At 43.7% G+C, this 14798-nt stretch overlaps 1 protein-coding gene across 12 annotated transcripts in view; it reads left to right on the top strand.

Annotated features, from left to right (window-relative positions):
* The window catches only part of DLG2 (discs large MAGUK scaffold protein 2), a 1468504-nt gene that overhangs the window by 1139418 nt on the left and 314288 nt on the right, over positions 1 to 14798 (top strand). For 10 of the 12 annotated variants that reach the window (XM_073336088.2, XM_073336097.2, XM_073336081.2 and 7 more), the window contains one exon: positions 7658 to 7813. The exons of the other annotated variants lie outside the window; for them this stretch is intronic. In XM_073336088.2, the coding sequence (XP_073192189.1) occupies positions 7658 to 7813 (156 nt within the window). The remainder of the gene's footprint in view (positions 1 to 7657; positions 7814 to 14798) is intronic. 12 annotated transcript variants of the gene reach the window in all.

Below are 14798 nucleotides of genomic sequence, written 5' to 3'. Positions count from 1 at the left end.
AGCCCATTCTTCTTTAACTGGCTGACAAGAATACTGTGGGAAACCGTGTCAAAAGCTTTGCTAAAGTCAAGAAACAATACATCCACTGCTTTCCCTTCATCCACAGAACCAGTAATCTCATCATAGAAAGCACTTAGATTAGTCAGGCATGACCTTCCCTTGGTGAATCCATGCTGACTGTTCCTGATCACTTTCCTCTCATGTAAGTGCTTCAGGATTGATTCCTTGAGGACCTGCTCCATGATTTTTCCGGGGATTGAGGTGAGGCTGACTGGCCTGTAGTTCCCAGGATCCTCCTTCTTCCCTTTTTTAAAGATGGGCACTACATGAGCCTTTTTCCAGTCGTCTGGGACTTCCCCTGATCGCCATGAGTTTTCGAAGATAAGATTGAGAAGGCCCAAGGGGCCCAACGGACATACTACAATCGCCAAGCAATGACGTGGAAGTTCCAGGTGGGAGACCGGGTAATGATGCTCATACCCACAGCAGAGAGCAAGCTCTTGGCCAGGTGGCAGGGGCCATATGAGATTAATAGAAGCCATAGGAGAAGTCGACTATAAGGTCCGACAGCCGGGTCGCTGGAAGCTGGAACAGATCTACCATATAAACCTGCTGAAACCACGTCAGGATAGAGAAGCACATGTGGTTGCACTAGGGGCATCATCCCCTAAAAGCAACCAACCCGACCAAGTGGGAATATCCCTGGAGTTGACTCCAGAGCAATGATCTGAAGTGATCAGCCTGATTAAATGCAACCAGGATGTGTTCTCAGAAAAGCCAGGCAGGACTACTGAGGTTCACCATCACATCCTCACAGAGCCTGGAGTGAAGGTGAACGTCAAGCCATACCGATTCCTGGAGGCCAAAAGAGAGGAGATCAGGACAGAGGTCAGGAAAATGCTGGCCTTTAGGAGTCATTGAAGAATCTCAGAGCCAATGGTCAAGTCCAGTGGTTTTAGTGCCTAAGCCGGATGGCAGCGTGAGGTTCTGCAATGACTTCCGAAAGCTGAATGAGGTGTCCCAGTTTGATGTGTACCCTATACCCCGGATAGATGAGCTAATTGACAGATTGGGAAAAGCACGGTTTATGTCTACCCTTGACCTGACCAAAGGCTGTTGGCAGATCCCCCTGGCCAAGGCCGACAAAGAGAAGACGGCCTTTGCAACTCCAGAGGGACTATATCAGTACACTGTCCTCCCATTTGGATTGCATGGGGCGCCCGCTACTTTCCAAAGGCTCATGGAAAAACTGTTGCGACCACATGGCAAGTACGCAGCAGTCTATCTCGACAACGTTATCATATATAGCCCCAACTGGGAGACACACTTGGAGAAGGTGGAGGCAGTGCTGGATACTCTGAGGAAGGCAGGGCTGATGGCAAACCCCTCCAACTGTTCGCTCGGGCTGGCTGAAGCCAAATACCTCGGGTATATAGTGGGGAGGGGCGTGGGGAGGCCCCAACTCAACAAGTTAGAAGCTATGCAGAAGTGGCCCCGACCACTCTGAAAAAAACAGGTCAGGGCATTCCTGGGACTAGTGGGGTACTATAGACAGTTCATTCCCTACTTTGCCACCAGGGCATGCCCATTAACGGACCTAACGAAAGCTCGGGGCCCAGACACAGTAAGATGGATGACCGCGGCTGAAGATGCTTTTTCAGATCTACAGACAGCCCTCTGCACTGACCCCATACTTGTGGCCCCAGACTCGGGGAAGGAGTTTATCCTACAAACCGACACCTCTGATGTAGGGTTGGGGGCAGTACTTTCACAAATGGTCGGGGATGACGAACACCCTGTCCTCTTCCTCAGTAGGAAGCTACTGCCTAGGGAACGGAAATACGCCGTTGTCGAAAAAGAATGCCTGGCGGTAAAATGGGCCGTAGAAAGCCTCCGCTACTATCTACTGGACAGAGGTTTATCCTTGTCACGGACCATGCCCCTCTGCAGTGGATGCACCAAAATAAAGACAAAAATGCCAGAGTGACGAGATGGTTCCTGTCGCTTCAACCCTTCCACTTCAGAGTACAACGTAGGTCTGGAATCCAACATGGCAATGCGGATGGCCTGTCGAGAGTGCACTGTTTGCCGACCCAAGTAGCCCAGCCCCATAGTGTTGGGCGGGGGGGAGGAGGGGAGGAATATGTGGTAAACCCAGGACAAACAACTACAAAAGGGGGGTAGTAATTAGTCCCAGGGGATTAAAAGGCCCCTCCCTATCCACTGAGGAGAGAGAACCATGGGGCAATAAAGTTCAGCTGGAAAAGGGGTTGCTAGGGAACCAATTAGGTGCAGCTGACTCCAACTACTTGGGACCTTTTTAAACCCTCCCCTGGGTGGTACGAGGGGGAGAGTGAGGGAGTGAGAGGAGCAGGGAAGTTGCCAGTAGGCTGTTTGCAGCAAGACACCAGACCTTCCCAGTAGGGAGGCTGCACTTGCTCCCCAGAAGGAAAGGAAAACAAGCACAAGGGACTGACTGAGGAGAGGAGTAGCAGGACCCTGTGCCACCTATAATGATTTGCCTTGCCCCAAACCTGAGTCTCCAAAGCTAAAAAGGACTGAGCCTACTGAGGCGAACAAGGTATTTTGCCACAATACATACAGAGAAGGTGGAAGTTGCCATACAAACTGTAAGAGGCTAATTAATTAAGATGAGCTATTACCAGCAGGAGAAAAAAAACTTTTGCAGTGATAATCAAGATGGCCCATTTAGACAGCTGACAAGAAGGTGTGAGGATACTTAACATGTGGAAATAGATTCCACATGTGTAAGACTGAGCCACTCCCAGTCTCTGTTCAAACCCAAGTTAATGGTATCTAGTTTGCATATTAATTCAAGCTCAGCAGTTTCTCGTTGGAGTCTGTTTTTGAAGCTTTTCTGTTGCAAAATTGCAACCCTTAAATCTTTTACTGAGTAGCCAGAGAGGTTGAAGCGTTCTCCTACCGGTTTTTGAATGTTATGATTCCTGATGTCAGATTTGTGTCCATTTATTCTTTTGCATAGAGATTGTCCGGTTTGGCCAATGTACATGGCAGAGGGGCATTGCTGGCACATGATGGCATATATCACATTGGTAGATGTGCAGGTGAACGAGCCACTGATGGCGGGGCTAATGTGATTAGGTCCCATGATGGTGTCACTTGAATAAATATGTGGACAGAGTTGGCATCAGGCTTTATTGCAAGGATAGGTTTCTGGGTTAGTGTTTTTGGTGTGTGGTCGCTGGAGAGTATTTGCTTCAGGTTGGGGGGCTGTATGTAAGCGAGGACTGGTCTGTCTCCTAAGATCTGTGAGAGTGAGGGATCATTTTTCAGGATAGGTTGTAAATCTTTGATGAAAATGTATCTCATAATGTTTGGTTTTTGCTTTCCTCATGTAGTTTATTTATTCAGTAGTATAAAAATTGTGTTGTATTTGTGTTAATCACGATCAAGTGTACATCCATCTTGTATGTTTTGCTAATACTTTTGAATAAATCACGGCACATACTTAAACTCATTTTATGAAAATGCTTCATAAGTCTTTGTTTTCAATCTGCCTCTCTATTTTTTTTTATTCTGGAAGAACAGTTAAACTTCCTTGACTTTATTTTACAGAGTGGCACATTGCAAACCAGTTCTAAAAAGCCATCTTATTGTATGTTCCCTTACCTGCATCCTACAACAGATGACAGTCTGTCTCCCTGTCATAGGATTGGAGAAGAGAGGTCTACAACGTTAAATTAACAGTGACTGATTAACCCTTGTGAAATAGTACTAGGGGCTAGGGAAGCTAACAAATGCTTACCTGTGTTAGAAGAACCATTCAGTGTAGGTGTAAGTAGTCTCCTTAATTCTCCTAATATTACTTTTTTCTTCATATTATAAGTGTCACAGGAAAGATGTTGGATCAGGAGATAAGATAAGAGGATGTCTGTCACGGGAAATGGTTCATAATATAAAAAGTTTGAGAGCTACTGGTCTAGAAGAAGACGACATCAGGACAGGGGTAATCAGTTATTTTTTGTCAAGATCCAAATTTCTTGGTCAAGTTATAATCAAGGTCCAGACTCCAGAGAAAATAATAAAAAAATAATAACAATAATGATAAAAATAAATAAAAAGATTTTGGGGACTGTTCAAAAGCACCTGGTGGTTCAGATTTGGCCTGTGATCCACCTGTTGAGTACCCCTGCATTACGATGTCCTCATGTGCTTGTTTATCTGCACAGTGACATATTTTAATGTATCTAATTTGCATTATAGACCCCTAATTTATCCTAAGTTTAATGTTCTGTTTTTAACCCTTAATTTTTATTTACTTGGGATATGTTGGTGTAAATATAAGTCTAGACTGGCACATTCAGAACCCTGACCCATTAGTATGACTTTTCTTCTAAGTTCTTGCACTAGTCCTTTCAAAGCAAATATCATGCAGCTAGGGCCGAGTTATGCAATTGTAATGTTATTAATGTTCAAAAATGACAAGTCTGAATGATACCATGGGATCTAGATAACCAGTTCAACCTAGGTTCCTGTAACTACAAGGCTCTACCATTCGATGGTGGTTATGATAGTCTCAGGTCAGTTAATAGAGGACATCACAGTGAATTAACTGATGTCCTGATTTATGCTCAGTAGGGTGGACAAGAATTGAAGGGGCAAGGAAACGGAACTCCCCTTCTGCCCGTAAAACTTGTGTCTCCAAGTCAGGATTATTAGTGGAATATTGTGGGCCTACTCAGTGTCACTGTTTGTGTTAAACCTGTAAATAAAGGACTTAATATTCCAGTGCTGTGAACTGAGCATTTTTAATAGTGTTACATTTATTTGAAAATGTTCATTAAAGCAAATTCCAGTTTTCTGCTATGCTGCCAGTCCAGTGAGACTTAGGAGACTTTGTCAGAGTGAAGAATACTAACATTTTAAATTGCTTGGTTTACAAGATGGGACTCATTTCTATAGGGCTGTATGGGAGTGACTGTGTTCGTTCACATATCTGGTGATGAGTGTAATTTATGTGTTTAGGTAGATGGACTTGCACTGAATGTTTATCTTCACTGTGCTTTACTGTAATGGTTTGCTACTATCGAGTAACATAGCATTCACCACACCTCTCCTCCTTGTCTGCATGGCATGATGTTTGACCCAAAAAAAGAAGTGATGGTCACCTACTTCTATGATTTCAGTGTAATTAGATTATTACAATGTATTCACAAGACTTGTGTATGTTTGTTTCTTTTGCATGTTACATTTAAACTTATCTCTGGCTGGAAGGTCAGGCATAAAGTTATTTCTGGAAATAAATCATTAATGCTATACATATATATTCCAGTCAGGTGTCCCGAAACAGTAGCACTCCTGCTTCATCTATTACTTGAAGTGAAGATGAGAATTTACAAGTTCTCAGTTGTTTTATTCAGTCACCAACTTGATCATGACTATGTTGGTGTTTTAAGTCACAGGGAACTCTGGTTCCGTGTCACCTTTCTCTTCCAGAAGCACAATCCCTTCATAATCAGTATTACACACTGTATGAATTGGATATTTGTGCTTTTTTAGAATATATTGCCCTGCAAAAAAAATCAGTTTTGAAGGAATGGAAGGCTGTATGATGATCTAAAATGACACCAAAATATCAGATGTGCTATCTCTGGATTATTACTATTTCAGACAGTACAGTAATTAATGTAGTAGGTGAATTAAAATACCCACCCAGAAAACTTTTTGTGAAACATATAGAGCATAAAAACCCTTTGTTTCCTTAAGAACGTTTCCAAAGAGATAGAACAGGGATTCTCGAACTGGGGATCGTCACAAGGTTATTACATGGGGGGGTCGCAAGCTGTCAGCCTCCACCTGACACTTTAACCCTGCATGATCTCCAGCGTTTATAATAGTGTTAAATAGAAAAAAAGGGGTTTTAATTTATAAGGGGGGGTCGCACTCATAGGTTTGCTGTGTGAAAGGAGTCGCCAGTACAAAAGTTTGAGAAACACTGGGATAGACTAAATGTTTGATAATTTTCATAACTGCCAAATTTGCTGTTTAAGTATTTTATCTCCTTCCATTTTAAATTACCATTGTAAATTTTTCATTGGGCTAAACTTGGCATAAGAGTACTCAACTCAAATGCGGATTTGTTTAGAAAGTAATTTTTCATATTGAGTAAACCAAATATTTGTAATAAGAAAATAGCAATCCCCTGAAAACCAAGGGGAAAGTGGAATTCTGTTCTGTGTAAATTGCCAAGATTTTGCGAGTGATATAACTATGATGTAGAGAGCTCTGCAAATGGGATTTTATAACAGAGCATACACTGCTATCCTGAGATTCTGGTACCTATGCAAAATAATGGCAAAAGAATCATGCTGTAAGTGCTTCATGGTTTTACAAGAAGAACTGGAAACTTCATTAGCAAGTTTTTGAGTCTGCAGCGTTTGTTGATGACTTCAAGAGGTTTCTTTAAAAAGTTTCACTATTCAGTTTTAGGGCTCCCATACTTTACTCTGTATAGGTCAGGTATTAATGTTTCATACAGTGGGTCTGCTGGCAGAACCTGGGATAAAAGCACTGAGCAGTTTGTTGTATTCTCAGAGTCTGGGTTTAGTATACAAGCCTCCTGCAATCACCATTCTGTCAGCAGGCCAATAGCTGACTAGTGGAGCCCACAAAGTGGAGCAGGGAGAAGAGCCAAGGCACGCGTGGATGCACTGAATCCGTGCATTTTCTGAGAGTCCTTTGCTGGCAAGCTCCAGTGGAACCTTGACTGGCAGATGTTCCATAGGAGCAGCGGAAGTGTTGCCTTCCCCCAAGTGTGAATGCTTCCACTAGGACAGCTGTCCCTCTGGGCAACCTTCATACCCTGTGCCTACATGGTTGTAGCATGTACATAGTAAATTTCATCACTGTTCTGAGACTTCGTAGTTGCAGGATCAGGCTCTTGATGACATACTAGCTTCAAAGGATGTTGTCATTAATTTAGTGGTTTTGACAGTTCAAGCCACACTGTTATTGAGTCTGAATACAGTACACATAGGTCATCACAATAACTGTATACCTTGCTTAACAGCACATTATGATGTGTGTGTCTGTATGTGTCAAAGGTGACCTGTGTTGACACATGTTGACCATAGTTCCATCTGGAAGCTCTCACCTTCTGAAGTCCATGGGTGTGGTGTTTTCAGTCAAAAATTGTGATTCATCTGTAAATTTAAGGAAAAGAAGATAAGTATATTTTGCTGAATAATAGACTTGGGCCCACATACTTTCTTCTACCATAGTGGGTATGGATGCAACACTTTACTGATGGGGGACAGAAAGTTGTGTGTGTGTGTGTTGTTTTTTGATATGTATAAAGAACAGATCCATTGGGAAAATACATCAGTGAGCTTCAGAAGGTAGGACGTGGCCCTTTCAGTCAGAGCCACAGAAAATGAGACAATTTTATGGTACAAGTATATTACCTTCATCCTTCTATACAACAGTCTTGTATGCAATGACACTGTTTAATCAAGTTCTAATTTCTGACTTAACAGCACATTGTACTGTCCAAAAGTTCTGCTGAAAATTTGATAGGTTTTTGTTGCATGCTTTTACATTCGGATCGTTGCATAATCTGTATGTTCTTGCACATTACTACACATCTAATTTTTTACTCTTGTCTCTGTACCACCAGGCCTCCTGAACCTGTTTACAGCACTGTGAACAAACTGTGTGATAAAGCACCTTCTCCTAGGCACTATTCCCCTGTCGAGTGTGACAAAAGCTTCCTTCTTACAGCTCCCTATCCCCACTACCACATAGGCCTGCTCCCTGACTCTGAGATCACAAGGTACTGCATGTGTTTCTACCTCACTTCCTTTACTGGATTGCATGAGCATCACTAAAGTTGTTTTGTCATCTCCACCTCGCTGTAAAGCTCCCCCTTCTAAGTCTTGCACTTGTCTTTAACCTGGCTTTCACCTCTGCAACATCGTACTGTGGGAGATATATGCTACCTCAATATAATGTTGGTAGTCAAGAGCTGAGGGGGTATACAGGCAGTGTTTGTATCTCTAGGAATGATGCTTTCAGTGTTTCACATGTTATGTATCATATGCTATAGCCTAACCTAGCGTTTTTTTACTTCAGAGCTGAAAAGTGACCAAGACTTCACCGTAAGTTGTAGGAGTTAGGGTTGATGCCATACATTTATTTCCGCTCTGTTTGTGATTTGAGAGGTAACAAAGACTAATTACCCCTCCAAGCCAAATTCTGACTCAGTATCTGAAATGTTGTATTCCCTCAGGTGGCTATGTTATGACAGGAGAGTTTGCCAAACTCAAAATATTGAGAATGAACATAATCAAAAAGTTGAATACAAATTGTGTTTAATGTTGCCTGGAACTTATGATAGATATTTAATCAGGGAAAATGTATTCAGGCCAAAGTCCTCTTTATAAGTACTCTTCAAAACTGTATCCACGGATAACTTAGTTACTATAAGCAAACAAAGCAGTGGTTTTGGAGAAAAAAAGAGATTTAGGCTTAAATTTTCAAAAGTAACTGATGATTTCTGGATGCCTTAGTTTTTGGGTGTGCAATTTGAGACATCTTAAAGGAGCCTGATCCTCAGAAAGTGCTTGAGCATCCATCCTCTGAAAATCAAGGTCTCTTCAAGGTGTCACAAATTGGGCAGTCAAATATTGAGACACCCAAAATCACAAGTCCCTTATGTAGGTCTTAATCATTGGGTCAAAGAGATTTTTAGAAGTCTGTGTTGCAAATGTGAAATAACAGAACTTGTCTAGTACTTGGCCTAAAAGTTACTAACCTTAAATCCACTTGTAACAAAGGGCAGTGTTTGTCTCAAGGAGATTAAGTATGTGTTTTCTATGGTGTCTAAAGGGTGAACACGATGCTTTCAGCACAGGGTCTTTCTAACAAAGTCTCTTGTAAATCAAACCATGTGAAAGTGGGTTGTTTTTTTTCTGAATTTAAGTGTTAATCTGGTCAGTCAATGAGTAGGGATGTTCTCCATAAAACCAATTTATAGAAAATTTTGCTACTGTGTAATAAACTATTAGTTTAGAAAGTATGTGTGCAGTACTATACGTAGTAATATGCTATAGGTATTAATACAGAATGAACTCTGGAATCCTAGGTATTCCCAGGGTCCATATTACCTTCAAATATATCCTCCCCTCCTTCAAATCTCTCTTCAATCCCTACTGTTGCTACAAGAAATCAGCCAATCAAACATGGTTTGGTTGGGTATCTGCTGGCAATAGCTGGTTTTACTTTTAACATAAAAAGGGCAAACACACATGCATACAGTGAGATGCTTGGAATGATCAGGGAACTGCACATCGTGCAATAGCCAGCCTATGTACCAGTCTTATCTGATCTTCATTATTCTAATACTCTCTCCCCACTTCTCATTTTTCACACTCATTTGTTGCATCCTGCCTCCGTTTAGATTGAGCTCTTCAGGTCGTCATTTCCTGTGAGAAGAAAAGGAGTACTTGTGGCACCTTAGAGACTAACCAATTTATTTGAGCATGAGCTTTCGTGAGCTACAGCTCACTTCATCGGATGCATACCGTGGAAACTGCAGCAGACTTTATATACACACAGAGAATATGAAACAATACCTCCTCCCACCCCACTGTCCTGCTGGTAATAGCTTATCTAAAGTGATCATCAGGTTGGGCCATTTCCAGCACAAATCCAGGTTTTCTCACCCTCCACCCCCCACACAAATTCACTCTCCTGCTGGTGATAGCCCATCCAAAGTGACAACTCTTTACACAATGTGCATGATAATCAAGTTGGGCCATTTCCTGCACAAATCCAGGTTCTCTCACCCCTCACCCCCCTCCCAAAAACCACACACAAACTCACTATCCTGCTGGCAATAGCTCATCCAAAGTGACCATTCTCCCTACAATGTGCATGATAATCAAGGTGGGCCATTTCCAGCACAAATCCAGGTTTTCTCACACACCCCCCCTCACCCCCATACACACACAAACTCACTATCCTGCTGGCAATAGCTCATCCAAAGTGACCATTCTCCCTACAATGTGCATGATAATCAAGGTGGGCCATTTCCAGCACAAATCCAGGTTTTCTCACACACACCCCCACCCCCATACACACACAAACTCACTCTCCTGCTGGTAATAGCTCATCCAAACTGACCACTCTCCAAGTTTAAATCCAAGTTAAACCAGAACATCGGGGGGGGGGGTAGGAAAAAACAAGAGGAAATAGGCTACCTTGCATAATGACTTAGCCACTCCCAGTCTCTATTTAAGCCTAAATTAATAGTATCCAATTTGCAAATGAATTCCAATTCAGCAGTTTCTCGCTGGAGTCTGGATTTGAAGTTTTTTTGTTTTAAGATAGTGACCTTCATGTCTGTGATTGCGTGACCAGAGAGATTGAAGTGTTCTCCGACTGGTTTATGAATGTTATAATTCTTGACATCTGATTTGTGTCCATTTATTCTTTTACGTAGAGACTGTCCAGTTTGACCAATGTACATGGCAGAGGGGCATTGCTGGCACATGATGGCATATATCACATTGGTGGATGTGCAGGTGAATGAGCCTCTGATAGTGTGGCTGATGTTATTAGGCCCTGTGATGGTGTCCCCTGAATAGATATGTGGGCACAATTGGCAACAGGCTTTGTTGCAAGGATAAGTTCCTGGGTTAGTGGTTCTGTTGTGTGGTATGTGGTTGTTGGTGAGTATTTGCTTCAGGTTGCGGGGCTGTCTGTAGGCAAGGAACACCACCCTATACCGGAAACCTACTGATCGCTATTCCTACCTGCATGCCTCCAGCTTTCACCCTGACCACACCACACGATCCATCGTCTACAGCCAAGCTCTGCGATACAACCGCATTTGCTCCAACCCCTCAGACAGAGACAAACACCTACAAGATCTCTGTCAAGCTTTCTTACAACTACAATACCCACCTGCAGAAGTAAAGAAACAGATTGATAGAGCCAGAAGAGTTCCCAGAAGCTACCTACTACAGGACAGGCCTAACAAAGAAAATAACAGAACGCCACTAGCCGTCACCTTCAGCCCCCAACTAAAACCCCTCCAACGCATTATTAAGGATCTACAACCTATCCTAAAGGATGACCCAACACTCTCACAAATCTTGGGAGACAGGCCAGTCCTTGCCTACAGACAGCCCTGCAACCTGAAACCGAGAAACTGCTGAATTGGAATTCATTTGCAAATTGGATACTATTAATTTAGGCTTAAATAGAGACTGGGAGTGGCTAAGTCATTATGCAAGGTAGCCTATTTCCTCTTGTTTTTTCCTACCCCCCCCCCCCCCATGTTCTGGTTTAACTTGGATTTAAACTTGGAGAGTGGTCAGTTTGGATGAGCTATTATCAGCAGGAGAGTGAGTTTGTGTGTGTATGGGGGTGGGGGTGTGTGTGAGAAAACCTGGATTTGTGCTGGAAATGGCCCACCTTGATTATCATGCACACTGTAGGGAGAATGGTCACTTTGGATGAGCTATTGCCAGCAGGAGAGTGAGTTTGTGTGTGTATGGGGGTGGGGGGGTGTGTGTGAGAAAACCTGGATTTGTGCTGGAAATGGCCCACCTTGATTATCATGCACATTGTAGGGAGAATGGTCACTTTGGATGAGCTATTGCCAGCAGGATAGTGAGTTTGTGTGTGGTTTTTGGGAGGGGGGTGAGGGGGTGAGAGAACCTGGATTTGTGCAGGAAATGGCCCAACTTGATTATCATGCACATTGTGTAAAGAGTTGTCACTTTGGATGGGCTATCACCAGCAGGAGAGTGAATTTGTGTGGGGGGTGGAGGGTGAGAAAACCTGGATTTTTGCTGGAAATGGCCCAACCTGATGATCACTTCAGATAAGCTATTACCAGCAGGACAGTGGGGTGGGAGGAGGTATTGTTTCATATTCTCTGTGTGTATATAAAGTCTGCTGTAGTTTCCACGGTATGCATCCTTTTCTTTTTGCGAATACAGACTAACACGGCTGTTACTCTGATTTCCTGTGAGTTTATGTAGCACCTTTAGGTGCTACTGCAATACAAATACCGGGGTTATTTAGCTTGTAAGCTGTTTGGGGCAGGGACCATCTTTTTGTTCTGTGTTTGTACAGTGCCTAGCATGATGGGGTCCTGGTCTGTTACTGGGGCTTTTAGGCATTGTAACAATACAAAAATAAATACTAAAATGAAGAGTTGGGAATAAACCTGTTTAAGATTCCATCTCAATAACAGAGTACACGTGAGAAGAGTAAGGATGATCTTTTTATTAAAGCGTGGACCTGGGATTCTGATTACCTACTTTCAGTTCTGAATTAGCTACATATTTCATGTGTCACGTAAGTACAGATTTTTAAATGTATTTAGGTGTTGCTCCACTCAGCATTGGGAAGCCTAAGTGATTTAGCAGCCTACAGGCTTGTCTACACAGGGGCACTGTGACAGGGTTCAACTAACCGCTGTGGAGCTTCCTGCTGGCTGTCCCGGGGGTTAACTCTGCTAACCAGTGCACCTTCTTCTGGTGGTGTCTTGCTGCCGTCACTTGTGCCCCAGGACCCACATAACCCACAGGACAACCTCTGGGTGTGCCACATTCTGTGCTCCCCCCTTCCGGGGGAACTGCAGTCTGTTGTCCAGCCACTTCCTTCAGTGGAGCTGGAGCCAATTGTATGACCACTTCCACAGCAGCTGGGGTTGGGGACCGGGGACCTGGGCCCACCCACTACTCCAGGTCCCAGCCAGGGGACCCTATAGATGGCTGCCACTTGCTGCGTCCCTTCCAACTTCTCAGTCTACTTCCTTGGGCCACTTCCGCACGTCTCTGCCTTATCTCAGGGCCTCAGTGTGTAGGCTCTATCAGCCGGCCAGAAGCTCGCTCTCACTCCCCTGATCCTGCCCAGCACTGCTCTGTCCCAGGTGCTATCTCTCCTTCTCCTTCAAAGCAGCCAGTCCTCCATTCTTGAGCACCAGGGAGCAACTGAAGCGGCTCTGCCCTGCAGCCCTTTTTATATGGGTCTGCCAAGCCTTTATTGGCTGCTCCTCGCAGCCCCTCTCCTATTGGCTGCTTTTTGCACAGCCTTCCTAGGGCTCCATTAACCCTTTATAGGCCAGTGTGTGGTGGACGCCCCATCACAGACCCTCAGAAAAATTAATCTGAATTAACTAAAATTGTGAATTCAAAGTGGAATTTTCTTGCAAGCAGTGTCTGTTGGTCCGTGCATATGCCCCATAACTCTCCACATGTGCTGAACCATCGACATAAAGGGCAGTGCAGGCTGACGCCTCCCCAATTCCTTCTTACTGCCACATGGTATGAGTCAGAATCTTCAGTGTCCTCAGCTCCTTTTTTACTGCATCATTGCTGTAAATATCTTTGAAATAGTTTTGGTTTAGTATTATTGTAGCATAGTGTTCTAAGATTGTTGTTTTGCCCTTTCCCCCCCATCCTGGTGAATTCCCCCATCCCCCAGAAAGGCTGGGATTATGCCCAGGGTTCCAAGATTCAAAAACTGTTTGCTGCTTTTCTGTGAGTGGTGAACATCAGTGCTGCCTCTGCTGCCCAGATGAGGCTCACATCTCAGCCAAGTGCAGCATCTGCCACTCCTTTCCCCCCAGAACTCATGACGGTTGGGAACTGAGACTTAAGAAACGCCTGATAGAGAAGGCCAATGATCCCAGTCAGATCTGGGCCGGGGACTGCCCCCCTATATATCAGCTGCATCAAGCAAGCAAGCAGTTGCCCTCCAAACACGAGCTCAGGATCAGAGGCTAAGATTGCTCAGCCTAAAGAGAGGGCTTCCCATGAGATTAAGGGAGAGTCTCTTAGGCACATGATTTTAACAGTTATACCAAGATTTTAGATTTTAAGGGCAAACTCCCAGAAGAGGATAGAGCCACTTCCAGGCCATCATTGACAAGGGCAGATTGGTGGCCAGAATTTCCTTCCAGGCCCTGGTGGATGCTGCACACCCAGGAGTCCAGAGGAATGTCTACAGCCATTGTTATGAGGCGAAATTCTTGTTACAATCCTCAGGTTTCCCTAATGAGTTGCAGAGTACTAGCCAGGATCGAGCCTTTGATATGATCAGTCTGATCCACGAGACGACAGAAAAATCTCTACACTCCCTCAAAGGTTTGAGGACAACTTTTTGCTCTCTGGACATCTTCCCCCGCCCCCTGCCTCCAAGACAAAACATCACAAACAGAGGTAGAGAGTGAGACCATCTCCTCAGCCCTTTTATTATCAACATAATCAGTAATGATCATGTGAAAGACAGAGGATTTATAGGTCCAGGAACACAGCCCCGGCAACATCCACTACCACATCTCAGTCTAATCTTCAGCCAAAGAGTTTCCTTTTGGAGGCTGCCTTACTCAACTTGCCTGCAACTGAAGGGCCCTAACTAGCAACAAATGGGTACTGGAAGTTATTCACGGAAGCTATCTGGTCAAGTTTCTCGATTTATGTTGACTAAACATACTCATCCAAAAGCTAAAATTCCAAATAATCTCTTCGGCATCAATAATTTCCTCCTTAGAAGAGGGCATGTGGTTCGCAGCTCTCAACATGAAAAATGCATACTTTCATGTAGACACCTCCCACAGGTGGTTCCGTGGGTTCCTCTTTGGTTAAGACCAGTGATACTCAGACTTCAGTAAATCAGGAGCCAAATTAGCAATCAACATTACCCAAAAGAGCTACAGTAGTGTGAATTCATTGTTTCATTTACTGTAGTACTACATATTCGTATTTAAACAGTATGACATGGGAAATATTTAGTTTCAT

The sequence above is a fragment of the Lepidochelys kempii genome, chromosome 1 (assembly GCF_965140285.1).
Source record: "Lepidochelys kempii isolate rLepKem1 chromosome 1, rLepKem1.hap1, whole genome shotgun sequence".
NCBI lineage: Eukaryota > Metazoa > Chordata > Testudines > Cheloniidae > Lepidochelys > Lepidochelys kempii.
Note: the sequence above shows the minus strand (reverse complement) of the source record. Positions and strands in the feature narration are given on the sequence as shown.